Here is a 26,890-nt window from a genome sequence, read left to right as displayed (position 1 = left end):
GAACGGCAACAATAGTAATAGTCTTCGCCAAGGCATCATCAACAAATAGCTAGAGTGAACAAGAAATCGATTCATCAGCATCATTAAGTAAAGTCTCATCATCCATGCAGTGGTATACCCAAAGTCAGACAGCCAACCAACGACCAGAAGCAGCAAAACCACCAACGCCGACCCATGACCTCAGTACTACACGGCCACATGGCCAGCCTACAACATCTCTGCCACTCTCCTCTATGCCTGGAGCTGAACAACTCTGAAGCCCTCGGAGACAGTCTTGGTAATGTCCTCGTTCTTGTGCTGCAACAGCCCGAGAGCAAAGGCAACATCGTTCCATTGGCGCTCTGTCTCGCAGCGTGTAAGCCTGGCGGCAAGCTTCTCGGCCAGCTGCTTGGCGTGCTTGTCTTTCTCGACGAATCCCAGGAGGAACCGGATGATTCTCCGGAAACTCTCCTCCTCCAGGCCCTTCTCCGCAGACAGCAGGGAGAACATGTCGACAAAGTGGTTGTAGACAGCGTTATCCTTAGTGCTGAGCTCGGTGAAGAACATCCTCGCCAGATCAGCGATGCGGCGGTCCTCATCCTCAAGGCACTTGGCCATCTCGCCCAGCTGACCCTTAACCTTGACTTGACCGGCCAGAATGAGGAATGTGAGCGTCATCAAGCATGTGCGCTTAACAGACTGGTCCTTGTCCGCAAGACGACGGTACAGGAAGTCGGTGTTCTCGTCGATGAGGTGGTTGAAGCACACAGCCATGTCGCCGAGAGCGATGACGGCGTTGGAACGAACTGTAGCGTCGGCTGAGCGCTCCATGATGGTGATGAGGAGGGGGAGGTTGGCCTCGCAGTATTCCGAGCTAACGCACATGAGCTTGGCCAAGCAAAGAGTTGCGGCGGCCTGCAGTCCCTTGTCGGCATACGTGGTGTTGTTGGCGCAGATTTCAGACACCAGAGGACCAAACTGTGCCAACAGAGATTCGGGCCCAAAGAGAAGCTCACGCTCACGAATGTGCGCCATGGCTTCGGTGAAATCATCTTCAGTCGTGCCACCAATCAAGTCCAGGTCATCGGGCTCGTCCTTCTTACCCGCCTGAGCCGTGGACTTGTCTGCGGTCTTCTCCTTCTCCTGCTCCTGCTTACGGCGCTTGAAGTCGAGCTCGCAGAGTTCAAGGTGCACAATCTGCTTGATGGCAACATGGCCAACAATGAAAAGAAGCTGAGATAAGCCGACAGCCGCGTCTCGCTTCTTTGGCTGCGGTGCCGGAGCAACAATTGTCTCGTTACCATCCTCGTCGACGGAAACGGAGTCGGCCTCGTCTCGCGAGACTGGGCGGGAGCTAGGCTGGGAGCTTGCTTGGGACGCTGAGCGTGACCGGGGAGCGGCAAAGACCTGCTTTGTCTTATGGCGAATGATATCGGAGCAGAGAGTATCAGGGTGCTTGGAGATGGCGTAAATCGCGTTGATGGCCTGCTCAGCAACACCATACCACTCCTTGCTCTCAGACGGGACCTCGGTAATGGAAGCCAGCTTGGACAAGACAGCGTGGTCATTCGGCAGTCTCGAGAACTTGACGGTAGACTCCTTTGCTTGACGACCAGTAGGGTTGATCCGGCGAAGAGCGATGCAAGTGTACTTGGCCAGCTGAAGATCAGCGCGGCCATGTGAACCTAGACCAGTGCGCAGCATAGTTTCCATCTCTCCAACAACAATCTCGGGGTTGGCAGTCGCCAGCATGCCGAGCACAATGATGGCACCGCGGCGTTGCGTCCTGGAAATCTCGCGCTTTTGAACGCCGTAAACCTGCCAGAGCTTGGCGATGACAATTTCGGGAACTAAGCCCTGCTTCATCATGGTACTAAGGAGTTGCTCCAACGAAGTCAACTCAGCGGGAGTTGCGCCAAATGTCAGACTGATCATGTTGCGGGCGATGAAGTTGGCCGCGTCATTGGAGGTGAAGGAATCGGGCGCCTCGAAGAACAGACGCTTGTAGACGTCAATGAGATGGCTCTGAACACCTTTGCCCTCATCACTGTTGCCCTTGGTCCAGATGAGACGCAACATGCGTCGGATGCCGACCTTGTTCTGCTCAATGTTGTAGGCGTCACCAACTTCAAAGTAGTCCATGGCCTCGATGACCTCGCTCTTGTTGCGTGAGCCCAGAAGCTGGCAGACAGTGCCGGTAGCCTCGTGGAGAACGTCGATGAACTTCAAAGCCTCAGAGTAGTATCGCTTGGTAAGGGTAAGCTTCTCGATGGCCTCAGACGTGGCGGCCTCTTCGCGGGCCTTGCGGACGGCTTCGAACTTTTGCTCGTCGGACATGGGCGCAGGCTTCTGGGGCGACTGCTCAATCTGCGTGGCATCGTCGAGAAGTTGCTGATCAACAGTGGTATCTGCTCCTTCGCCGAGCCCTGGTGCTCCTTCGGGCGGTTGGAGCGCATTCAACTCCTCATCCACCTTGTCAAGACGCGCCTGCCATTCCTTGCGGGAAAGCTGAGCGCCGTGCATGACTGTGAAGGGATGCGTCTTGATAAGAGCACCCAGGAGCTTGATGGCGTTCCTCCTGACGTGACTGCTCTTGTCTTCGAGGCTGCGGCACGCCATTTCGGCAGCGCGTTGTCGTCGTTTGGGGAACTTTTGTTCGAGATCGCACAGCTTGACGTAAACTTGGATGGCTCTGCATCTGCAATAGGGGTTGATATCGAGGAAGCGCTCTTCCAAGACGTCGAAGAAGGCGTTGAGTTGAGACTTGTGGTTCTCGCCGCGTTCGTCCTGCTTGACCAAGTGGGCAACCATATTTCCACAAACTTCGATGAGAGAGCAGCGCAGAGTGTAAGACTTTGAAACTGGTTAGCAGTGCTCTACTGACATGCGAATGGGGAGGAAATTACCTCGCTGTCTAATTGTTTTGCAAGCATGGTCATTTGCTTGATGACCAGTCTGGGGGCCAGCTCAGAGAGCTTGACGATGAACTGCGAGACGGACTTGGGTCCCTTAGTGTCGTTGGAGTTGAACTCCTTGTTACTGAGTTCGCGGAGGATTTCATCGGCAAGCTGCGGGTAGTCGTAGGTCTCGGCGAGGATGTGGAGGAACTCGGCCATGGGCTCGGAAAGGTGCTCGAAGTATGTGAGGTTCTGGACGATGGAGATCTGGGCCGCTGCTGGGAATTAGCATGAGTGCGCAAGAATGCGCCGCAGGGAACGACGAACCGTATGCGTGACCATGGTGCTTGACGGCGATGCAGAGCACCTTGAAGGCGTGCATGCGGATGGATGTGCTCTTGACGCGCTGTTCGCTCTCGAGGACCATGTAGACGGGTCGGGTCAACAGGCCAATGAAGGTATCCCTTTCGGAGGTTGTGAGGAAGATCTTGGTAAGCTTGAGCTTGAGGACCTTGCTCATGATGTCGAGGGCAGACTGCAGTTGGGTGGCCGAGTCCCATACGCCGTCCTTGTCTCTTGGCGCATTCTTTTTTGGCTTGCCGCGACCTCTTGCGACTGGTGCTGTTGAGGACTTTTCGGCGGCCTTTGTCTCGACAGCGGCGATGGTCCACTGCAGGAGGAAGCCGTAGATCTCGAGAAGCTGCTTATGGTGGGCGAGTGTCTCCTGTTCATCGGGAGACTCGAGGTCGTGGTTTATCGCATCGCCCTCGGCGGCCAGACCTGACATGATCAAGTCGAAGATCTTGCTAAGAACCTGTGGCGGGAGGAAGGCGGTGTACCTAGAGGAGTTGAAGAGCTCAGAATGGCGTTCTTTACGGGACCTGGAAGGAGAAGACGAAGACGGAAAGGAGGACAACAAAAGAGAGGGATCTGAAGGATGAGGGGAGACGGGTGCGCACTTTAGAAGGAACTGCAGTGAGTCGAGATGGGCACTGCGGGTGATGGCCTCGGGGTTCTCGGCGACGGCATCAACGATGGGGTTGAGAACCGGGTTGATAACGGCGGCGGTGAGGCCTTCGGGATCATTTTCGTAGTCGAAGAGGGAGCCATCAGCTTCTGGGGTTGGAATACTGGCGGGATCGCTCATGTAATGCTTGAGCGCATCGTTGATATCGAATGCGACCGAGTCCATGGCTGCGGTCTAGTCGAGGTGTGCGCACCCAGCGACGTAACGCGATCGAGGGGCGGGGAGAAGGGGGAAGAAGATGGAAATCAAAAGGATGAAATAGAACGAGAGGAGGGGTCAAGGTCACTCAGTGTCTGTGACCAGCCGTGGTGTTGCAAGTTGCTGGTGGGTTAGTAATGCAGAGCGCCAAAAGAGGAAGGGAAAGAAGGCGAAGGAAGCGCAAAAAAACGGCCTGTGATGTTGACGATGTGTTTTGGCCTTGCTTGTGTGTGTGTAATCCGTCAGTGTAAGGCAAGTAGGTAATTAATTAGCAGATGGGAGAGTGGAGGGGGATGAATGCGCCTAGCAACCGAGTGGGAATTTGTTTATTGTTTTCTTTTGCGCTCCGACGCGACCGGCAGTGTCTGGCAGTTCCATCTGCCACTTCTTTTGGGGGGGGGAAAGTCACTGTTTTCTGAGGTGCGGGGTCAGTGTAAGCGAGATGATTGGTCAGCGCGATGTTTTCCAGGGGACCATCACACTGACCACGGCCGCTGTGCCCCTCCATTGCTCCTGTTTGGTGCCATTTGGGTCCATTCGGGGCTCATCCTGGGACCACCCGCGATGTACCTTTTAGGTGGTAGATACCTAGGTACTCGGGGCAAGCCGCAAAAGGACGAATGCGAAAAGAGCCCAGAGAGAAAAAGAGCCCGCCGACGTGCATCAGATGGGACGCACCAGACCAAAAGAAATCCCAAAAGATTCCCTCCTTCATTCTATTCACCTGTTCGCCTGCTGCCAGATGCAACGAAAAAGAAATTCAAAAAAAAAAACAAGAAGCGTCCAATTATACCCTTGGTCACCTCCCAAGACACCCAGACACCTCACCGTACATCACAGTCCTTGCCGTGTACGCTGCAGCTGCAGACTGCGGGCAGAGCATCACAGCACCTCAGGTACCTCTACCTCGCTATACCTACGTCGCCGTACCAATTCGTTTGTATTTCCCAGAGTACAGCAAAAAAGACGACTGTTGTCCAAACTCTACCGAATAATACAACAAAACATTCTCTCAATTCCCTTCCACCACAGCCTCGGATGACGCAGTGTACGACCCAGCGAGATTCCTCAGCTGGCCTCACTCAGCCCAATCTGGATGCTATCGATCAATTGACTCGATTTGGTCAGACCCTCGACGTCCAGGCCTGGCACCGGCACGATTGGACAACAACACCAACGCCAACTCCGCCGCCACAACACCAAAGCCGCCAGACACACCACCCTCCTCCTCCTCCACCACCACCACCACAATCACAACCACAAACACAGCACCAACAACACCAAAGCTTTCTGCAGCAAAACTCTCAACACCACCACCACGATCACCAAACTCAATCACACACCCATCACTCACAGCCATACCAAGCTTCTTCAACGACAGTCCCAGCCCTAGACACTGTCTCGAACTATACACGCGCGCCCTCTCCCTTCCATGCCCCGGCACTCACCTCTACCGCCCCGGCAGACGTGCGATTGGCCCACCGCCCCATGACCGCAGAGTCGAGACCACAGCAGCACTCCATGGCCACTGCCACTGCCACTGCCACGCGCAAACGCAGTCGTGACGACTTTGAAATCCACCAAGATCCCCCACACGCCCGCACAGAAGACACCGAGATGATGGCCGAGTCGGAACAACACACAGAAGAGGTCGAGGACGAGGAGGACGAGGTCGAGGTCGAGGTTGAGGATCCGTCCGACGAGAGCTCCGATGAAGACGAGGTAGTCGACACGGGTGTCCAACGCGACATGGACCGTTTACAAGATACCTTTCCCGGTTTCCCCCAAAGATATCGCCTAATCAAGAGGATTGGTGAAGGTATGTCACTCTCCTGCTGCTCTTCCCGTCTGTTGTTTCCCACTAACACCCCCGCTCCCCTCTGCAGGCACCTTCTCGACAGTCTACAAGGCAGAAGACCTCCAATACGAATTCTATGATAACAGCTGGGATCTCGAAGAGAAGGACAACCTCGCTGCAAAGTGGACATCCCCGCCTCTGAAGCCCAACGCCAGCAACACCTCAGTACCCCGCGAACGTCGCCGCGCCCGATACGTCGCCATCAAAAAGATCTATGTCACCTCGAGCCCCAACCGCATCCTCAACGAGCTCGAGCTTCTCCACGACTTGAGAAACTGTGCCGCCGTCTGCCCCCTGATCACAGCCTTCCGGTCCACGGATCAGGTCATCGCTATACTGCCCTACTTCCGCCACGAGGACTTCCGCGATTACTTCCGCCAGATGAAGGTCTCTGACATGGCCATCTACCTCCGCAGCCTGTTCACCGCCCTCAAGGCTGTCCACGAGCACAAGATTCTCCACCGCGATATTAAACCAACAAATTTCCTCTACGACCCTCAGTCACGACGCGGTGTGCTGGTCGACTTTGGTCTCGCTGAACGCGAAGGTTCCGACAGCAAGCCTTGTCTCTGCCACGAGAGCAAAGACGTTCGCAAGCAGAGAATTACCAACAGCGCGGCATCCCAAAACGGCCCCCAACAGGGCTACCCCAAGACAGATACCCGGCCGTCCAGGAGAGCGAACCGCGCTGGCACGAGAGGTTTCCGTGCCCCTGAGGTGCTTTTCAAGTGCACCGAGCAGACGACCAAGATCGATATTTGGTCAGCGGGTGTTATCCTTTTGACAATCATGAGCAAGCGATTCCCCTTTTTCAACAGCGCCGACGACGTCGAGGCCATGATCGAGATTGCCACCATCTTTGGTGTCAAGCGTATGAAGCAGGCTGGTCTCCTCCATGGCTGCATGTTCGAGACCAACATTCCTACCGTCGGCAACGCAGGATTCTCGCTGGGCAAGATCATTCTATGGTCCACGTGCCGCACCGATGGCGGTAAAGACGGTCAGCCTGGTATTCCCCTCACAGACGAGGAGAAGCTGGCCGTCGACTTCTTGGAGCGATGCATGGAGCTCGATCCTGCTCGACGCATCAGTGCCAAGGACGCGTTGGAGCACGAGTTCCTACGGGAGCCTAAGCCCAAGCAGTCGGTGGAGGTGGATCACGATGACGATGAGATGGATATGCTAGAGGCGTAATGATAATGTTTTTGACACCAAAGAAAAAGAAAGATTTCGATACCAATGGCAAGTGTTTCGGGCCACATTAAGTGAGGGATGGATGGCTGAAGGAGTCGAACATGTATTTGTACAAACACTGGACGAACATATGGGTATGGGATTTGGGAGTACGAAGGTAGGCATGCCTGAAGGTAGTGAGAAGGCAAAGGCTTGGGAAAAGCATACATCTTGTCGAGAAGCATGACACACACGGAACACGCATATACAGATACAAGACGAGATGAGTAGACGTAAAAAGTAATACCATTTCAAATCGTATCCCGTCCGCCTGCCCTGTGTGGAAAACCCAGACACGCCACTAAACACAAGATCCCTGGATATCATTCAAGCCATGAACTTTTTGATTTTGGAAGAGCCTTTCGTTTTTTTTATTCGTCAAACTCCTTGGAGGTCGGATCATTATGTAAAAATGAAGAACCGTTTTCCTTGGCCCTTTTTCCCGTGTACCCGCAAAGCTTTTGAGCTGTGGATGACACATTCGCAGAACGCCGTCCGCTTGATGACCCGTGACTATCTCATGTAGCCATCATTGTAATTTTACCCCCCAAAGAGTGCTGCACATCATCCGTCGAAGAGTTGGTATGATTTGGATTTGACTGAACTTATGCGACGAGCTCAACGACACCACCGGCCTCGGTGATCTTCTTCTCGGCCAGCTTGGAGACCCAGCGAGCCTTGACGACAATGGGGACCTCGGGGAGGCGGCCCTTGCCGAGGACCTTGGAGTAGCCGAAGGGGAGGAGGTCGATGACGGGGACCTTGTCGCCCTTGCCGGCGAGGTACTCCTCGCGCTTCTCAGCGGGGACGAGGGTCCAGAGCTTGTCCAGGTTGATGACGGGCTTCCAGAAGTGGCTGCACAGATGTTAGACGTGATCTTTTCAGGATGAGGACTGGGAGTAACATACGCTTGCTGCTTGTGGAAGTAACGCATACCAACCTTACCGAAGTAACCTATCATGGTGGGTTAGCAAAGCGATCACAATGACATCGGAGAGGTAGAGAACATACCGGGATGGTACTTGTCGAGGTTAGTGCGGTGGTGGTGCTGACCACCGGCCAGACCACGACCACCGGGGTGCTTGCGGTGCTTGCCAACACGTCCGTGACCGGCGGAGACGTGTCCGCGGCTACAGAGAGAAAAGGAGAAAGTCAGCTTCCGGGTACATTTGGAAACGAAGACAATTCTCCCAGGATCGCAGAATGGCAGAGTTGGTGGTACCACGCCAGTTCTGTCCTCACATCTCCGCGTGTCTCAACGCAGAGGAAAGAGTCCAGAACTGGTGTGATGACCTCCTTTTTGCTGGGGAAGCAATGTTGACGCCCTTGTTTTCAACATGCTAAACCCCCTCTGACCCATCGCGCCTGCATGGCATGAAGCCAAAGACATCATTGTATGTGTTCTTTCTTTTTCATCCTTCCCATTCCTGACGACGGTTTCGCTGGCCCAACTAAGCCATCGGAAAACCGACTGCGACTGTGCGCGCGCGGGCGATACCGTCGACGAGGAATAAAGACCAGATTTATAGACTCGAACCGGAGCGGGATTGGTAGACGTACTGCTTGCGGGTGCGCGAGAATCGGGTAGGCATGGCGTCGGCTGTGGGAGTGGTCGACTTTGGTGGTTAGTATCGCTGAGGAACTTCCTTTCGCAAAAAGTTCGCAAGAAGGAAATTTGTGATGGTGGTGGTGGCAGGCTGGCGGCAGAGCTTCGGGCAATTGGCGGGGCGGAGGGCAGCCAGCCCTAAGGTTGCTGTTCTGACTGGGAAGGGGAGTATTATGTCAACATGTCTCTGCTCCTCTTGTAGCCCCACTCTGCGGCATCCAGCGGCCCAGCCCACCGGCCACCGAGCTCCTGCCCTTCGCCTTGGACAGGACTGGTCCATGCTCCCTCTTCACCGAGGTGAGCTTAATTGGTATGTTTTCTTTTGGTGTTGGCCAATGCACCTGGCAACCGTGAGCACTTGCATCCCGCGACTGCATGTACGGTCGTCGACGATTTGACACTGACAATAACTGTACCCACGAATCTTTAGATACTAGTTGTCATCGGAGCACCCAAGGCCCGACTCTCATCGCGTAACAGATCGCTCTTACGGCTTCAAGGCGCTTGCTTGCCTATCTCTGATGTCACTTCGGCATGGCGGACAAGGCCCCCGGTGACATGACTGTCCCGGACGGCATTGACTTCAACCATCCTTACACGCCCTATGATGTGCAGACTGATTTCATGAAAGCAGCCTATGGCGTATTACAGCGAGGGAATGGACAGGTCGGCATCCTTGAGAGCCCAACAGGCACGGTGAGAAGCGACGAACAGCACTTCTAGGCACCTAGGTGCTAACACCTCTCTCAGGGCAAGTCGCTTTCGCTCATTTGCGCTTCACTAACATGGTTGCGGAATCAACGTGTTGAGGAACACGAGGCATCGCTCAAAGTCAGCATGGACGACTTCAAGGATGAGCCCGACTGGATTGTGGAGCAAATGCTGCGCCGGAAAAGAGACGAGCTCGCCCGCACTTGGGAAGAGCGGGAGAAGAAGTTGGAACAGATTCGTCAAAGAGAAAAGGCTATTGAAGCTCGCAGCGCCAAGCGACGCCGCTTTGACGATGGCCCCTCGAGATCCAAGCCTCGTGCTCTCGAAGTTGACGAGGACGACGAATGGTTGCTCGATGAGCCAGACGCAGCCGGGTCAGCCAATGGCGGCGACGCCATGAGCGGTCTGAGCAAAGAGACAAAAGACATCCTGTCCAGATTTGGCTTGGGAAGTCTCAAGGCCGATCAAGAGGAGGACAAGGTCGAGGATGGAGTCAAGGTGCGCAGTGCCCATGTTGTTGCCGGGTACAATAGTAACATGAATCATATTAGATATACTACACGTCAAGAACGCACTCGCAACTCACCCAATTCATCCATGAACTGCGACGACCATCCTTTCCATCATCCGTACCTCAGTCGATTGTGCAACGCCAAAGTGAAGACGACCAGCCTGCCAAAGAACCAGTCAAGCACCTGCCCCTATCGTCACGCCAGAAACTCTGCATCAACCCCTCCGTGTCGCGTCTCGGCAGCTTATCCGCCATCAATGACCGATGTGCGGAGCTCCAAAAGCCAAAGTCAAAGGACAAGTGCCCCCACGTCTTGAAAGAAGAGAACATCGCCGAGACGCATCAGTTTAGGGACACCGCCCACGCCACGTTGCCTGACATTGAAGACCTGTATCATCTGGGGAAGAAGCTGTCCATCTGTCCGTACTATGCATCACGCGCGGCGATTGCCGGTGCCGAGATCGTCACTTTGCCATACCCCTTGCTGCTACAGAAGAACGCAAGAGATGCACTCGGCATCAAGCTAGAGGGCAACGTTGTTATTGTCGACGAGGCGCACAATATCATGGACGCGGTAGCCAACGTGTACGCATCCGAGGTGAAGCTGAGCGAGCTGAGGAGGGCACGACAGATGCTCGGTATCTACGTCAAGAAGTTTGGGAAGAAGCTGAAGGGAGAGAACCGAGTCATGGTCGGGCAGGTGGGCAGAGTCGTCGAGGGTCTCAGCGAGTGGATGGACGGGCAATTGAAGGTCAAGGTAAGTCGCAATGCTCGAGGCCTTCCGTCTGCGTTGACTAACATGTTGCAGAGTACCCAGGGCATCGTCGACTCCAAAGTTCTCCTCCGTTGCAAGGGTGTAGATCAGATCAACCTGTTCCGCCTGATTCAGTACATCCAGGAGTCGAAACTCGCCTACAAGATTGAGAGCTATGTAGCCCATGTCGAAGAGGAAGCCTCCGATGCAGGCCATGTCAAGGCATCACCGAGATCCTCCACGCCTGTACTCCACATATTATCCTCCTTCCTAATATCTCTTACCAATCTTAGCTCCGAGGGACGCATTTTCTACGAGAAGCTCGCCACGAACCCGCCAGATATCCAGCTTTCCTACCTGCTTCTGTCACCAACGCACGCCTTCTCAAGCATTGCCACGAGCGCCAGAGCGGTCATCCTCGCCGGTGGCACCATGTCTCCATTTGACGACTACAAGGACCATCTCTTTCCCTATCTTTCCACCTCAAAACTTACGACCCTCAGCTGCGGGCACGTCATTCCCCCGTCTAACCTGTGTGTCTGGACCCTGGCAGGCACTCGGCCCGGCCCAAATCGGGACACCAATTCCACATTCGAGTTCAGCTTTCAGCGCAGGGCTGACAAGGCCATGGTAAGCCAGCTGGGTCTGGCCATCTTGAACATGTGCAACGTCGTGCCTGATGGTGTGGTCGTGTTCTTCCCCAGTTATGGGTACCTCGATGAAGTCGTTGCAATTTGGGATAGCCGGACGGCTGGGGAGCCCAAGTCAATATGGCAGCGCCTCCAGGAAAGAAAACAGGCATTCAAAGAAACCCGCGGCGGATCCAGCGACGAGGTGCTGGAGGCGTATAGCCAAGCCATTTTAGGTGATGATACCGACAGAAAGCCGGGAGCGCCACCCAATCCTCGCGGTGCCCTGCTTCTCAGCGTCGTCGGCGGTAAGATGAGCGAGGGCATCAACTTTTCCGATCGCCTAGGCCGCTGCGTCATTATCGTAGGCCTGCCATATCCAAACATCAATTCTCCCGAATGGAAGGCCAAGACGGAATACATCGAGACCACGACTGTCCAACGACTGACTGATCCCGCCGGCGCAACGAAGATGTCGAGAGACGAGGCGTTGGTGGTTGCGAAGCAGGCGGCTAGGGACTTTTACGAGAACGCTTGTATGCGAGCCGTCAACCAGAGTATCGGGCGGGCCATCAGGCACATGGGCGACTACGCGGCCATCGTTCTTGTGGATCGCAGGTATGGAACGGAGAGGATCCGGGGCAAGCTTCCTGGCTGGATTCGGGGCGGTATGAATGGCGATAGTCACGAGAAGGGGCTGCCTCAGCTGATGGGAGCACTGAGTGGGTTCTTTCGGTCGAAGAGGGCTGGAACATCGTGATGATGTTACCGGCATCATTGGCGTGTACTGTCTAGTGTATGATCCATATCGAATATGTTGCGCCCTTTGCTACTTGCGGGATGGAACCAGCGTAAAACCACTCGTCGTATTGAATATTTTCGTAGGCTAGCAAACTTTCCGCCATCGGCACGGCCATCAATGATTTTGTCGACCTCTCAGTCCCGGGCCTGGACACAATATGTCCTCTCGCGAGAAGCACCGGTAGGCAACTTTGAATTGCCTATTCGTACTAATGGTTTCATGACCATTGGAAGCCGGCAATTACAGCAAGCCACCGCATGCCGCGTCAGTAGAATTCAGGCGGGGAATAATGTTTCAGGGCACTGCATTCCAAGTCGAACGGCGAGGCTATACAAGGACCGTCGAGTGCGTTCCTGTCATCAGCCAGCAGGCAGCCCCCTGGGTCGGGGGATCAAGCCAAACTAGCTGGGTGGTGGACTACTTCTTGGCCCTTTTTACATCTCTATACCTGTTGGGCATCACATTTTTCCTTAAGTCTGTATACTTGAAGGATTCGCGGGTAGTGTTAAGAGCGTTTGTTACTTGTTCATGTTTTAAATACGATTGTAAAATATACAAAAAGTGGTGAAAACATTAAGCAATACTTTGTGACAGGATATTCCATATAAGTCAATCTCGAATCGGCAATTATGCAGTTACCAAAAGCGAAGCCACTAATTTGACAAAGGAAAGAAGTAACTTTGGCTTCGAATGTAAGAGAATACCGGCAGAAGGAACTCCCGTCATCGACTCCCGGAGCGGCACTCCGGCGAATGTTGCAAGCTCATTGGACGAGAGGCCCTCTGGTGTTATGTCAGCTCCCTGATTATTATGTCAGCAGTCATACGGCACCAGTCCCCTGTGGCACCCCCACTTGATCCCCATAGCGGTACGTTAGTGGCGTAAGCCGTAGTGAATCTCATTCTTGATTTTCCTCTTTCCATCCCACCTCAAATGCGACTGTTTGCTGTTCAAATTCGCGGCCTGGTGTTACCCTACCGTAGGTAATTCGGTTGCCTGAAATGGCGTCTATCCCGCGACTCACTGCAACAACACAATGAGGCTCTTCAGCACTGTTCATGAGAGACGTCATGAGAGACGGGCAGGCTGTTGAAGCAGCCACTCACTCACTGAACAAGACGTTAATTGCCATGACTCTCGGAGATGTACATCAGCCCTCTCTGGCACTCGCAGCGGGAGCCGACGTGGCATAGCTACCTACACCCCGCAGTTCTGGTGTTTTTGAGGTTCCATAGTGAAAATCCTACGCTACCTCGTCTAGTATTCTCTGCATACGCCGTCTCGCCGCGATATCCACCGGGCCCCAATGAGCTGACGAGCTGACCTTACTGCTCAGTGACCTCAACCTGGGCAGGGCTTCGTCTTGTCGGTTATGTCACGCGTCGCGGCGACGATTTGCAGCTTGCGGCTTGCCATGCATTCACCGCCTCATTTCGCCTCGTCTGGCCTGGTTTGAACAGTCAGTCTTGACTCTGAACAGCCTGCCCACCTTACAGACTGAACAAGCTGTCATATTGGCCTCAGACTGGTTGGTCGAATTTGATTGCACAGCTGCCCAAGTCTCCGCAAGCTTACTCGTACCTTACTACTTGTAGAGTACGAGGTAAGGCAAGGTAGATCTACCCCTCGTCACCCTCGATCTCTCACGCACGTCTCACCACCACCACCACCTTCTTTTACCTTACCTTGGCACTTTAGAGCAACTTGATCCTAGGTGCTTACTTCCTTAGGTGTAGCCACTCGGTCGCTCCCGCGCTCCTTCCGCTGTCTTAGCTTGCGATTTCAACTTTTTGGGGCAGTTGCTTTCCCGTCCACCGTCATCTCGTCCCTGCCTCTTTTCAAGTACCGCCTTATGCCAATCTGAGCTGCAGCTGCAACTTCTGGCCGGCAACACACCCCGCCAACTTGGTGACGAACTTCACTTCTACTACTCCTCTTCGTCGTCGTCTTCCTCCACTACTATTGGCATTGTTGTGATTGCTTTGTCCTCTGCATTTCCACCTCGGAAGAAATCCCTTGCGAATATGAGCGGCTCCGATGCCATCGACCGGCGATTTGCCGACGTCCTAGACAAAGCTCAGAAACAGTATGCCGATTCTCAGGGGATTGATCTCACGGCTTACATGAGCCCGCCTATCAAGTCCACCGAGGACCTCATGGGACTCATTGCCGACGAGAACAAAAAGTTCGAAATGTTTCGAGACAAGCGCAAATACATATTCGACCACCTAGCGGCCGCTTGCAAACCCCTCGAGATTGCCGGCGAAGCATTAGCAGGGGCGGCCGAAAGTGTTTTTCCACCAGGTCAGACCATCTTCGCAGTCGTCGCTTACCTTATCAATACCGCCAATGGTATTAGGGAAAATTACGATGTCATCATTGTTTTATTTGAACAAGTGAAGGACTTCACTATTAGATTCAGATTCTACGTCTCCGAAAAGATGTCATCCGAACTCCAGGACAAGCTCGTCGAGGTTCTCGTCACCGTCTTTGAAATTTTCGTCATCGCCACACACGAGGCAAAGATGGGCCGCCTCAAGCGCTTTTTGAAGGATTTGTTCGGCAAGGGAAGCAAGGTATCCGATGCCATGACGAAGTTGGCTTCCCTCACCGAGAGCGAAGAGCGCCTGGTCATCGCAGAAACCAGTGCCGGCGTCAAGCGGTCCCTTTCAAATGAGCAGAAGCTCCTAGAAATGATGTCAAGAGTCGATGTCAACGTCCAGACCCTGCGCAACGAGACCCGCGTGCCCCAAACGAGAGAGCAAGCTCTTTCTTCCAATAGAGACAAACTCAAGAAGATTCTCCAACCCTCCGTTTACCCCGTGGATACCTATACTGCTCTAGACAGGACGCGCACCGCTGGCACCTGCGAATGGATTCTGCAAGACCCTGCTCTCCAGGCTTGGATAGCTGGCGATGTTCGTTTCCTCTGGATTTCTGGAAATCCCGGCACAGGAAAGTCATACCTGACATCTCGTATGGTGTCGTGGGGCCGAGATCTGCTCGACGAACAGCAAACCACCAGCATGATGGGTTACTTCTTCTTCCGCCAGAATAATCCAGAATCTAGATCCGTGGTCCAAGCTATCAAAGACATGGCATACCAAATCAGTGAGCAAGATGTCTTTTACGGCAAACAGCTCGTCCAAAACATCTCTTCTAGTGACGAGATCAAGACTGTCTCAAGCGCCTTCCGTAAATTACTCGAAGACCCCTGCAAGCCAGACAAATGGAAGAGACACATCTATCTCCTTGTGGACGGCCTAGATGAAGCCGAGCCGAGAGAGGTCACAGAGTTCTTATCGTTGCTGAACGGCCTGAACAAGCAACAAGCGACAGGAACAAGAGTGCAGATTGCTTTGGTTGGACGGAATACTCTCACAGAGGAGGTTCAAGAATCGATGGGAGATGAATCTATCAGCCGATCGCTTCTTGTCACACCCGACCGGAACGGGGCCGACATTGAGTCGTACATCAAGGACGGAATATATCATCATTCTCGCATTCTTCGAAGCTCCACACAAAGAGAAAAGAACAGAATCATCGATGCCATGATCAAACAAGTCGACGGTCTTTTCATTCTGGCCAAGTTCATGTTGACTGAAATCAACAGAAACAGACACCTGACGGACATTGCCAACAGCTTGAAGACCTACCCCAAGGAGATGAATGGCATGTTGACAAAGACCGTACTAGATTTCAGCACATCCTTTACCCAAAGAGATGCAGACGATCTGAACGAAATCTTGCGCTTAGTCTCGGTTGCTGAGATGGGCCTGACTCTCCAGCAAATCGAGTCTTTTCTGGCCCTTAAGATGGGAGACGCCCCGCTGGACCTTGAAGGATTGCTGAGAGGCAAGCTCTCCTGCTTCTTCACGCTCGAGCGGGAAGATGGGCTCTCGACAGCTGATCTCATTGAAAAGCACGAAAGAAACCCCCGTTTCGATTCCTCGGACACTGATATATTCAGGGAGATTCAGTATGATTCAAAAAAGAGCACAACCTATGTCAACTTTTTCCATGATTCCGTCAAGGAGTTCTTCCGAGGAGACTCGTCAACGAATCTCAAGGCACCTGGCGCGCAGTGCCCCTCCATTGGGTTCCATCTTGCCGACGCGAGACTGCACGTTCTCAAAACCTGTTTGCGGATCTTCACTGACCCAGCATACTTTACTCTGGGCAAGGATGGACTCTCTGCGCAAAGATACGCTGCCTGGTACTGGCAAGAGCACTTGGACGACGTCGATATCACCACCATCTCTAAATCTGAGAAGGCCGACATCGGCAAACACCTCCTCATCATGATGACCGACCCGGATATCCTTCTTACCTGGACGAACCTGTTTGAGGAAAGTCTCGACATCTGGACTGACAGGAACATCGAGACTGTTTCTCAGTGGCTGAGAGATGCCGATGTCATAAGCTCTCTGACTCCGGAGCAGAAGGAGTGGACCAAGTCGGCGACAGCAAGCCCTGCAAAACTGCTTGAACCTATGGGGAGGACGTTCGCCAAGGCTTGGCTTGGCGAAGGCTCTCGAGTGTACATGACGACGTTGTTCTGTTTCGGTGTCGTCCAGTCACTGCCGCTGCTGGAGGGGGGCGGCAAATGGTCCGATTCCGAATATCACTGGCAGGATGTGTCGCTGGAAACGAGGATCCAGCAAGCCGCCGACTGGGCGAATCAGCCTAAAACGGGACATTGGCTACGGAGAATCGGCAGTACTCTTTTGAACTTGGGAGAGCACACCAAAGCACTGGAATACTTCAAGAACGCTTTCGATAAGGATGGTAACAAGGCAGAAAGCTTTGGCCGAATGGGATTGTGTTACGGCCTGAATGGCAACTACGAAGAGGCCCTGAGACTACATCGTGAATGCGAGTCGTTGGAGGAGATGCGCATGGCTGAGGGTCTCTACAAAACCGACCAGGAGGTCAAGGGCGCCAAATGGAGACTCTACAGAAACCAGGCTCAGATGGCAGAGTGCTACAACCACATGGGCCGCATCGACGAATCGATCGAGTATTGCCGCAAGGCTATGGACGTCTATGACGCCCCTGACTTTGAACCCCAAATCGCCTATATCAAGGTCCTCACCGAGAACAACCGTCTTCCAGAGTTGATGAAGCTCTCTGACGAAATGGATGGCCGGTTTTCGGATGCGGATAGAGGAAACTCTCGCTTCGTACAATTCCTCTTGACTCAGATCCCTGATCCATCCATCAAGGACTGGTTTCCACAGGCGGCGGCTCGCGCAGATCCAAGGAGGACGGATGACTTGGCAGAACGCTACCGTAGTGCCATCCAATCCGCGCAAGACGACCAAGATTTTTGGAAACAATTCTATCTGCAGAACGCACTCGGCAACATCTTTCTGGCGGCGCAGGATTACACTACTCTCATCCCTATTCATGAAAGGATCTGCTTCCACGATTACAAAGCAAAAGGAAGTCTGCCTGTCCGGATCGAGTACATTGCTTCATTCAAGCAGCTTACCAGAGCATACTTCATCAAAGCGCTGGAGGCTGACCAGACATTGGTATCCGAAGCCAGTGGTCTATGGGTCAAAAAGCTGGAGAAGCTCATGCAGCAGCAGGAAAAGTACCAGAACAAGAATGTCCCGCTCCACATGGCTGGTTTCGACTTCAATGAGCCGTCCATCTCCCTGATAGTGCTATACCGTCTGCGCAACAGAGACACAGAATTACGGCAACTCGTCCACGGTCTTGTCTCTGAATGTCTCAAACTCTTAGAGGACGAGGAGCCTCAGAATGACGAGATCAGCATCCGCCACCTTCAACGGTGTCTGCTTGCCGCCGGAGACGAAGACAATGCCAAAGCGTTATGGCAGTCGACAAGAACCCCGTCGCTGTCTGCTACTACATCCGGTCACTTGAAGGCTGACCGAAGACGATCGAGCTCGCCCAAGATCGGCGGGCTGTCACCTAGGATGTCACTTTCACCCAACAGACGGAGCAAGCAGATATTCCTCACGAAGATCTTCTCAGAAGGCAATGATGTATCTTGCGACCACTGCCTCAAGAAATTTGAGCCGTCGGAAACGTTTGCAGTGTGTCGGTACTGCGTCGACTTGAAGTTTTGCATGCCCTGCTTAGACGTCGTCAAGAGTCAGAAGTTTGAGCCAGGTCACAATTCGGTGTGCAAGCCCAGCCACGACTGGCTCATGGTGCCACCCTTGACAGTCAACCTTCAGGCTAATGAGATTCTGGTTGATGGTCAGGTGCGCAAGCTAGAGGAGTGGAAGGCAGGGCTACGGCAAGAGTGGGTACAAACCAAGCAGGCCAAGGCAGCAAAGGGGCTTGGAATAATGTAAATGCAGACCATGGAGACGTGGCTGAATGTTGCGTGGGTGGCAATGGATTGTTAGTGTTACGACGGCAACTTTCTTGTCAGGAAGGCCATGCCGCCCAAGGGATTATTGCTCTAAGCCTGCATGTGTAGTATGATGATAGATTAGTGCTTAATAGCTGCACTTGAAGTGCAGCATACCCAGTGCCATTGTTTCCAAAGCATTGTGACCCTTCTCCTGGTTCTCAAGCGCCGACATGAGTAATGAACACCGTCTAGTCACATGTCACATGGATTGAGCTTATATGATCATCATCTAGCATCGGGAGCGGGGGATACCAGTATCTCAGGTAAGGTAAGATAGGTAAAGTAACAGTGACGGAGGTGCGGAATACTTGTCAACCTTGGGAATGCGTGTTCTACCGCGCCGCGGAACATCGGCAAATGAACCTCGGATTGGGGCCACATCCCGCTCACATTGGGGAGCCGGTAGACTTCCGAACCGGCCAGCGGCGGGTCCGTGACTGCGGGGCCGGCGGGCGGCATCACCGAGCAGAGGAAAGCTTAACGAAGTCTGAGAGTTGGAGCGGGAGACTGACTCGGTGTGGATGACATCAGCGAGGGATATTCGGGTACGGGGCACGGGAGATCGTTCGGGTAGGAGTAGAGTTGCCGTGGAGGATCATCCAAAATGGGCATCAAGTTGGTGCTGTTGAAGTGATGCTACCTTAGCTCACTTGGTGTTACTGGCCTTGGACACGATACACCGCGGCGATCATCACGGCCTCATCCTCACCCTGGAAAGTCACTGAACGCAGTGCAACATAATCCCAGTGGAAAAAGGTTTGTATTCATAAGTCATTTCTCGCACGAGAACCTCGGCCCACGAAACTATGCACCAGCGTCCTTGAGAGCTGCCTGTCCCTGCTTCACAATAGCATCCGTCTCATCGGCGCTCAGCCCGGGAAGCGGGATCCGCTTGCCCTTGGAATCAATCGACCCGGGCGCCTTCTTATCCTTGAGATCGAGGCCGGTGACGATCTCGGCCGCCTCCGAGTCCGTCAGCCCGGTCGTCGGGTTGACTTTGTTGTCGCCAATCGCCTCGACGCGCGGATCGCCCTTTTTCGGCGTCTTTGCGGTCTTTGTGGTCTTGGCGGTGCCGCTCCCCGACGCCTTTGCTTGTCTCGGCTCCACTGCCGCTGGAGGCAGGCTCCTCGTCTTCGTTGCTGCTGTTGCTGCTGCACTCTCCTCCTCTGCCTCCTCTTCTTCCTCTGCATCTCGTGCTGTTACCGTCTCGACGCGGGAGAGACTCATGTCGTCGACGAGGGCGGGGGCGGCGGAACCTTTGAATTCGATGTCGCGGCGGTTGACGAGATCGACGGGTTGGCGGGCAGTGAGACCGTTGAGAGCGGGCTGTGTTGAGACGTGTTAGCATCAGAGCGTTGTTTCGAAGATCTGTCGGGTGTTGTTGCGACATGACAAAAGATGGAAGAGAAGGGAGAAAAAACATACCAGAGCTGATGCACCGCCCGATAAGGCGAGGAAGACGATTGAGAAACGCATCTTTCTTTATTTGTCCCGATGGGAGTGAGTGTTGCTGATTGTTGTATTGTAAAAATCACACACGAAAAAGTTGATTCAAAATTCTTGCGTGGTTGAAACGACTGTCGGCTACGAGAAAATCCAAGAAACCGAGAGCAGAACAATTGATTTGCAGATTGCAAGTTTGCACAAGTGATGGTGTGTGTGAGAGAGTGAGTGTGAGATGATGTGTCGACACCGAACTGCTGGTGGTTTACGAATGATACCAGGTCGTTGATGAAACGGTTCAAGTAAATCAGTGAAAAGAAGACAACCAACCAAAGAGAATGGAAGCAGAGAGCCGGTAGAGGTGGAGGGTGGGAAGGGGGAGGGTCCAAACACTTTGGGCAACACGTTCTTTGATCTGAACTATATACCTCAGTTGATTCAATGTTCGGGCATGCCATCTTAATTCCCACGCCATGCGGCGGCCATGTCGACACACCGAACACAAGAGACATCCGAAGTTGAGAGCACGAACCAATGTCCATGTGCATCTGGGCACCGGTATCATGTCAGTGGAGAAGGGGGGCCATGTTGGAGAGAAGTCTCAACCACGTACCCTTGTCAAGTTTGTCGTGCTCTGCGATGACATTCCACCCGAAGCAAAAACCCCCAAAGAGGTGGAAAGCCCAGGCTTTGCCCAGTCTTGTCCTGCAGTGTCCTGCAGCCCAGCTCCCCCCAGCAGCTCCACGATGAGACACAGGGATGATGCCGTATATCCAAAACTATGGCGAATCAACTGGCAGGCTGAGACGGCACAAGGGGTCCTTGGAACAAGAAGGGGATTCCATAGAAGTTCCCTAGAAGGCTGGGCTGCGCGTTGGTTGAAGCACTACTCCCGTGGACTACCACATCACCACAGAAAGGGTATGTGTCTGCGTTGGGTTTGGATGATTTGAGTGCAGACTGTTTCGCTGGGTAGCATCAGAGCGCCTCTTTCTGGACTCTCTAGGGGGTTGGTTTCTGTCATTGTGGGCGACCAACACACCTATTTTTGCACTCTCAGACTTTCGTCTCCTGAGTCTTGACTAAGTAGTCAACTCTCGGAGGGGTCTGGAAGTCTCTGGACCAACAGCGCAGCGCAGTCCGCAGTCGCCGAACACCTGGCCTCCCACTCACAGTCTCCAGGTCCAGAGTTCAGCACGACATGGACCGTTGACTTTTTTGCCCTCCCTCGTCCAAACATCGGTCCTCGCATCGTGACCGAGGCCGCGAGCAACGCACCGACCAGCCCGACTTTTTCGGGTGGTTGAGCTTTTTGAAAGGGGGGTTTGCCGGGGGCATTTGTGGTCTTGGAGGGGCAGATTTGTCACTTTGGGCGGAGTGAAACAGCAACGCCCGACTCGACTCGACGTGCTGTGACGAACGAGGGTTCTTGTCCCGCCACACACATGGCATAATTCCTGTGCAATTCCTGTGATGTGTTATGGATGTTCCTTGACATAAATGTGCGCATCTACCGCCCGGGTGCGTGTGTGCTCACCTCCCGACCGTGACAAGCCTTTTTCCTCGCCTCATCTACATGAGCAAATGAGGCGGTGTTTGGGTGAAATAGGGGCTATCCGAAGGCCCGGTAGGTGCGGATAGAAAAGGATTGGCCACTTGGTGAAGAACAAAGTGTACGATAACTCTAAACCAAAGTACTTAGGCTCGGGCCCCTTCAACGTTGGCCAGAACTGAGGGACCGGTATCCGTACAGCACACTAACACATAGTAAGTGCTGCAAGGAACGGGTAACGTAAAAAGAGTCCAGTGGAAGATGGGCACCGAGATAAGATTGATTGCGATCCGCCCCCAACTTCTTCTAACGCGGGCCCACCCCAGCCGACACCGACGGTTAACTCGGCCCGGAGCCGGACAAAAGATTGCGTGCTGTAGACTGTATTAGACAGATTTTGTGGCTCTGCCTTCCCCAGAGCGGGATGTTAGCGTACTACTATGTAGTGTAGGTAGTCTATTTCATTAATACCCGTCGCGTTCCCTACTTACGCAGTAGTGCCGTTGAACCGTCTTTGCCGTCCTCGCACACTGGAAAGGCTACCTGAGACACTGCCCCGTCTTCCAAGGGTGCACGATTGTGGCAATGGGCGACAGATGGTGCTGCCGGCCTCCGTGGCAAGCAACAGACCACCCAAGTTCAACGGACCAACGGTTTGGGGACCCGGCCTGCCGGCTTAGCTCGGCACCATGGCAATACGGCACCAAAGGATAAAAAACCTCACCATCTCGTATCGTCATGCGTTAAGAGTCGCAAGAAGTGGTCACACTGCGAGCCCCCTTCGGTGGTTCGGCACTGGCGCAATTTACTTGTAACGGGAGCACGGCCTATAAGTTGCCAGATATCGGACGTGGGGCCGGTTTGCCGGGGTGCCGGGGCCGCCTCTACTCACTCCCAGACTCTCCAAGGCCCCAGGTTCGAAGGCCAGACTTAACATGGCCCAACTACCGGCATGGAATCTTCTCATTACGTCCAGAAGAGGGAATTCAACGAGGGGTGGTTTGTCCCAAAAGAGCTCGCTTTCGTTGATGGGCCATGGTAGTGTCTCGTATCCTGGTAGCAGATCGCATATTTCCAGCTCGAATCCCACCGCTTGCGAGCGCCTCTCTCACGTGGGCTTCCTGTTCGATAGTGCAGACCTTGGCATCTAAGCTGAGGCCCATAATTCATCAACTCGGTCTTTCTCTACTGCCGATATCTCGTGATGCTGAGAGACATCCGGCACTTGTAGTCAACACGGCAACTCCACCACATTTGTGACACGGAATTTTCCAATCAAATACTCCGAGAGCATGAGAGAGATAAAGAGACCGCTGCACTTTTAAGAGTAGACGCAAAGTCGAATCCTCTTACAGACATGATGAGCAGCGAGGGCCAAGTCGACTGTTTGCCGCCTTTCCTGCGCATTCACAGACGCTGTTGACTAGAACTTGCGCCTTCAAAATCGTATTCGTAGAAATCTCATTTGAAGCCTTTCTATATTTGACAGGCCACGACAAGTGCCCATGAGTATCAAGTCTTGACCACATACTTTTGCAAACTCTCATCTGGATATTGCAAGATCCTCCAGCGTTACGCTCGTGGCTGCGCTGAGTTTACCCTCCTACAGAGGTTTCGTTATACAACGAAGGCCAAGCTATGAGTCAATGAGTCTATTGTCGCAACGCCGCACGTGGTGCTGCCCACCTACTGCCGTACGAGATCGCTTACAGGTACCTAGTACGAGACGACTGCCCGCCTCGTACGGTATTTAGATACAACCCCTTGAGGGTCCCTCACCTGAAAGAATCAAGCCACTTTCTACTGTATATGTCTTCCACTTGGATCATCGCTTTGTGATGTCTATAATAACCTACAATTTATGAACAACATCGGGACAGGCCGTCTGGCCCGGTAATTGGTAGACTACAAGTGCGATGAATGCTACTGTCGTCCTATAAGTGAGCTCTCGCGATACAGGACCACGAAATAGCAGGATCCCGCAGATCAAATAACACCAAAATATTGCATAAGACGAAATCAGTTTTGCTAGCATGAACTGAGTAGTCTGATGATTCAATCTTTGATCGGAGATGTAGATCGAGGGATCTGCTCCATCGGGGACTTAGGGGATAATAGAGCCAAGCATCACCTAAGCGGCCAATGTTCTACCACCCGAACTCCGTAGCATATCATACTTTCTCTTCACTTATATAGGAGAGAGGTAGCTGATTGATCTTGGAGTTTTTTCACGGAAAACGGGTGCTACTTAGACGAGACACAAACGCCACAACAATCACGCATCTGAGCATCACACAAGAACAGCTCATCTTGTTTGCCTTCTAGGTGACTCTAGAATAGCCGTTGAATATCTGGTTGATACCACAAAGTCAAAAACACTCGCTGAGCGTCTCTGCCTACTCCAAGAATGCGGTACCAAGATTACCTGGAGGCGTACAACAGCCCCGATGAAAGCGCCAAATCACACTTTTACGCCGAGGACTGCCATTTCCAGTTCGGCGACTTGAAATTGTTTGGAAGGAAATCAATCATGGCCATGTTCGCCAAAGGTCACATTGGCGTCAAGGAAGAGTTGCGACCTATTCATGTGTTGGAAACCGATAAACATATCTTGGCTGAGCTGGATGCGTGCTTCATGCCCTTTGAAGACACACCGGACAACTTGATCCACCCATTCAAGAAACACCAGCCGATTTCCTTTCGATTCTTCGCTTCGTACGAGATACGCGACAATCAGATACACTCATTCCGGCTGGCGCACTGGCCTCAGCCAACGGCTATTGAGCCGTTCTGAATAGATGCGGCACATATCCGTCGGCAGAACTGCTTGCTGAGAAAAACCAGGCAATGCTCGCTAATTCCAGGATTGGGCCGTAATTCAAGACGAGAAGAGTATTGTGTATTAGCTCTAACTCGAAGCCACAAATTATGACTACGTTGGTTGAGAGATTGCGGTATCATCAAGTCCAGGTCGCACGCGTGGAGTGGAGTTACGATGACAACACCTTGTTTGTGGACACACCGTGCGATAGTATGTCACGCAAACTAGATTTCGTACGTCTAAGTCCAACATGAAAATAGGACGGACGTCATGAGGGGCAGTGAAGTGGCCGCGTAAACTTAAATTGCCAACCTTCATCACATCCTGATTCACATACTTACCTTTGCACTGGCGGCCGGCTCCTACAAGTGAGTATCGGCAGGAAAGCCTCCATCCCAATGTATACCGATCAACAGTAAGATGACAGCTATCTAACACTAAATCGGAAACTCAGTCGCCGATCACCTGAACAGCCTTGAATAACCTTGCCAGGGAGTTCGTAAGTGAGGTTTGGATGTCTTAGACTTAAAACCGGAAGTTCTGACATTACAGTGATTGCCTACTCTTGGCTAAAGCCACTCAGCAAAATGCCAAGGCTCAGCTGAGTTCAACGTTCCGAAAAGCGAACGTGCCACAGGTTGCTTTAGTGGACAAAAGGGGCGCACTGCTGATCACGCTCCATATCCGTCTCTAGATGCCGCTCCCCCTTCTCTTTAAAGCCTTGTGTTGGAATTTGAAGCGTCAGAGCTCAGCATTCTTCGAGGCCGTTTATGCCATGCCAATTATTATTTGCTTCTTCTTGAATGAGTTAATGCCGGCTTTCTGCTCGACTTCATGTTTACTCAAGAGGATGTCGATGCTTCGAACTTGGTGAAAGCTGTCACGTCTCATCGCGAACTTCAACCTCTTCTCCGTTTGCGTGACAGATAAATCTGAGGAAATTCAAGATACTCGAGGCTGCCGGTGTCACGGTGGCCTGGTGCTATGTAGCATGTCTATATTTGGACTCAGGCCATCAGCCATCAGCCATCAGCAACGGCCCGTTCTCGGAAATGATTATTTGCGGGGAAGCTCCTCCCTACGAAGGGGGCTTTTTCCCCCTGTACGACAGAGTGCGCTAGCATAGTCAATCTTGTAAAGATCATCGGCATGGCATGTGAGGGCAGATACTGAAAACAACATGGTGGTGTTGGCCAAGTACGCCCACAGTTTGTATCCCTCGAAGTCGTCTGGTTGCGGGCTTCGGCAAGGCATCCCCGGAACTTTTACGGGATGACGATGGCAAAAGTTCTTATGATAGGCCAATTCTGTTCGAGTCTGTCGAATCAGCGAACTTGCAATAGGCTGTGGACCTCCAATACCTTACGTCGTGAAGTTGTGGCATGTCTCAGCAGCATCACACAGGGCAGTAGATCGTTCACGAGGGTTGTCAGCCGGGCGACTTGGTACTTGACCTCTCACTACTTAAAGGGAGGAGGGTGCGTTCATTCCGACAACCTTGGCGACATCTTCAGCAAAGTCTCACTACAGCGCTAAACCGAAGACCAACGGCTATGATGAGAGTCTTTTCAAGAGGCGTTGCAATCATCGCGATGGCAGTGTAAGAACGATTCCATGCCCACGAACAGTCTAAGTTTAGCTAACAAGTCGGCAGACTTGCCACGGCTGAGGTCCAAGCCGACACGGTCTACTGTCAGACTGTAACGTCGACTGGTACCGTTTGTCCCACATTCGTTCAGTTGGCATGTCTTGCCTTGTCAACCATCTCCAGCCAATGCGGATGTCCATCGACAGTTCCAACGAAATCAGTCGACTACCCGTGTGGTGGAAACCCACCACGTGGCTGCATGGGGACTTCGTATATCTACGAGACTGCAACTCCAACCTGTGGGGGCGTCACTTTCACCACCGAGGCTGTTCCCACAATTGCGCCAACTCCGACTCCCACTACTGACGGCCTCGAGGCATGTCCAACGGTCTACACAACAGAAATGTGTGAAAAGTGCGTACGGCCTATGTGTGTACAGTTGTCGAAAATCTCTCAGCTTTGCCATTGCCCAACGCCAGTGCCCACCGTCACCGTGAACATTGACTGCCCCAATTGCCCTACGGGATGTGGCACCTACTACGAGTACGAGACTGCAAAGCCGGAGTGCGCTCCGACTGCTTGAGTCAACAGATTAAGAGACTTACAGGTGATATCGAGAAATGAGGGGGCAAGATATCAGAACATCCCGGCTGGAATGCATTGCCTTGACTTCGACGCACTCAAATAGCGTCTTGTGGCACTGAACGGGCCAAAGGCATATGGGGACCGTGGTGATTTACATCTTTCAAGGCATATGAGTAGTCAATAAAAGTAAAATCTTCAAGAACTTTGTCATATTCACAAAGTAGACTTCGAACATCTACAAATGTTTCCTAAATATACAATAACTACGCCACATTTCTCCATAAATCATCATACTTCATCAA

General features: G+C 52.9%; 6 protein-coding genes across 6 annotated transcripts; 3 read left to right on the top strand and 3 right to left on the bottom strand.

Moving 5' to 3' along the window:
- Positions 1-231: 231 nt before the first annotated feature.
- On the bottom strand, positions 232-4,371 carry HER10_EVM0008489 (uncharacterized protein; the record flags this gene model as incomplete). Its single annotated transcript, XM_035478007.1, has 4 exons — positions 3,836-4,371; positions 3,204-3,715; positions 2,886-3,151; positions 232-2,832 (listed from the first exon to the last, which is right to left on the bottom strand). The coding sequence occupies exons 1-4, from the start codon at positions 4,066-4,068 to the stop codon at positions 232-234; spliced, it is 3,612 nt and encodes a 1,203-aa protein (XP_035328268.1). The 5' UTR covers positions 4,069-4,371.
- Positions 4,372-5,622: 1,251 nt separating this feature from the next.
- On the top strand, positions 5,623-7,153 carry HER10_EVM0001152 (uncharacterized protein; the record flags this gene model as incomplete). Its single annotated transcript, XM_035470908.1, has 2 exons — positions 5,623-5,920; positions 5,988-7,153. 2 exons carry the CDS (start codon positions 5,623-5,625, stop codon positions 7,151-7,153), a joined length of 1,464 nt encoding a protein of 487 aa, XP_035327577.1.
- Positions 7,154-7,797: 644 nt separating this feature from the next.
- HER10_EVM0009951 (60S ribosomal protein L27a) lies at positions 7,798-8,784 on the bottom strand (the record flags this gene model as incomplete). Its single annotated transcript, XM_035479422.1, has 5 exons — positions 7,798-7,842; positions 7,876-8,047; positions 8,101-8,146; positions 8,204-8,322; positions 8,753-8,784. 5 exons carry the CDS (start codon positions 8,782-8,784, stop codon positions 7,798-7,800), a joined length of 414 nt encoding a protein of 137 aa, XP_035328391.1.
- A 530-nt stretch (positions 8,785-9,314) lies between these two features.
- Positions 9,315-12,163, top strand: HER10_EVM0011511 (DNA repair helicase; the record flags this gene model as incomplete). The annotated part of the gene is made up of 4 exons (XM_035480942.1): positions 9,315-9,494; positions 9,549-10,007; positions 10,061-10,777; positions 10,829-12,163. The coding sequence occupies exons 1-4, from the start codon at positions 9,333-9,335 to the stop codon at positions 12,161-12,163; spliced, it is 2,673 nt and encodes an 890-aa protein (XP_035328529.1). The 5' UTR covers positions 9,315-9,332.
- Positions 12,164-13,868: 1,705 nt separating this feature from the next.
- HER10_EVM0002795 (NACHT and TPR domain-containing protein) lies at positions 13,869-18,574 on the top strand. Its single transcript, XM_035472490.1, has one exon. The coding sequence runs from the start codon at positions 14,230-14,232 to the stop codon at positions 18,535-18,537; it is 4,308 nt and encodes a 1,435-aa protein (XP_035327725.1). The 5' UTR covers positions 13,869-14,229; the 3' UTR covers positions 18,538-18,574.
- An 829-nt stretch (positions 18,575-19,403) lies between these two features.
- HER10_EVM0004050 (uncharacterized protein) lies at positions 19,404-20,075 on the bottom strand (the record flags this gene model as incomplete). The annotated part of the gene is made up of 2 exons (XM_035473708.1): positions 19,404-19,925; positions 20,025-20,075. 2 exons carry the CDS (start codon positions 20,073-20,075, stop codon positions 19,404-19,406), a joined length of 573 nt encoding a protein of 190 aa, XP_035327853.1.
- Between the last annotated feature and the right edge of the window lie 6,815 nt (positions 20,076-26,890).

The sequence above is a fragment of the Colletotrichum scovillei genome (genome assembly GCF_011075155.1).
Source record: "Colletotrichum scovillei strain TJNH1 chromosome Unknown Contig00010, whole genome shotgun sequence".
Taxonomy (NCBI): Eukaryota; Fungi; Ascomycota; class Sordariomycetes; order Glomerellales; family Glomerellaceae; genus Colletotrichum; species Colletotrichum scovillei.
This window is presented reverse-complemented; position numbering and strand designations above follow the sequence as displayed.

What these genes read in the sequence shown, in the direction of transcription:
- HER10_EVM0002795 (XM_035472490.1), top strand. Translation starts at nt 14,230, where the DNA reads ATGAGCGGCTCCGATGCCATCGACCGGCGATTTGCCGACGTCCTAGAC.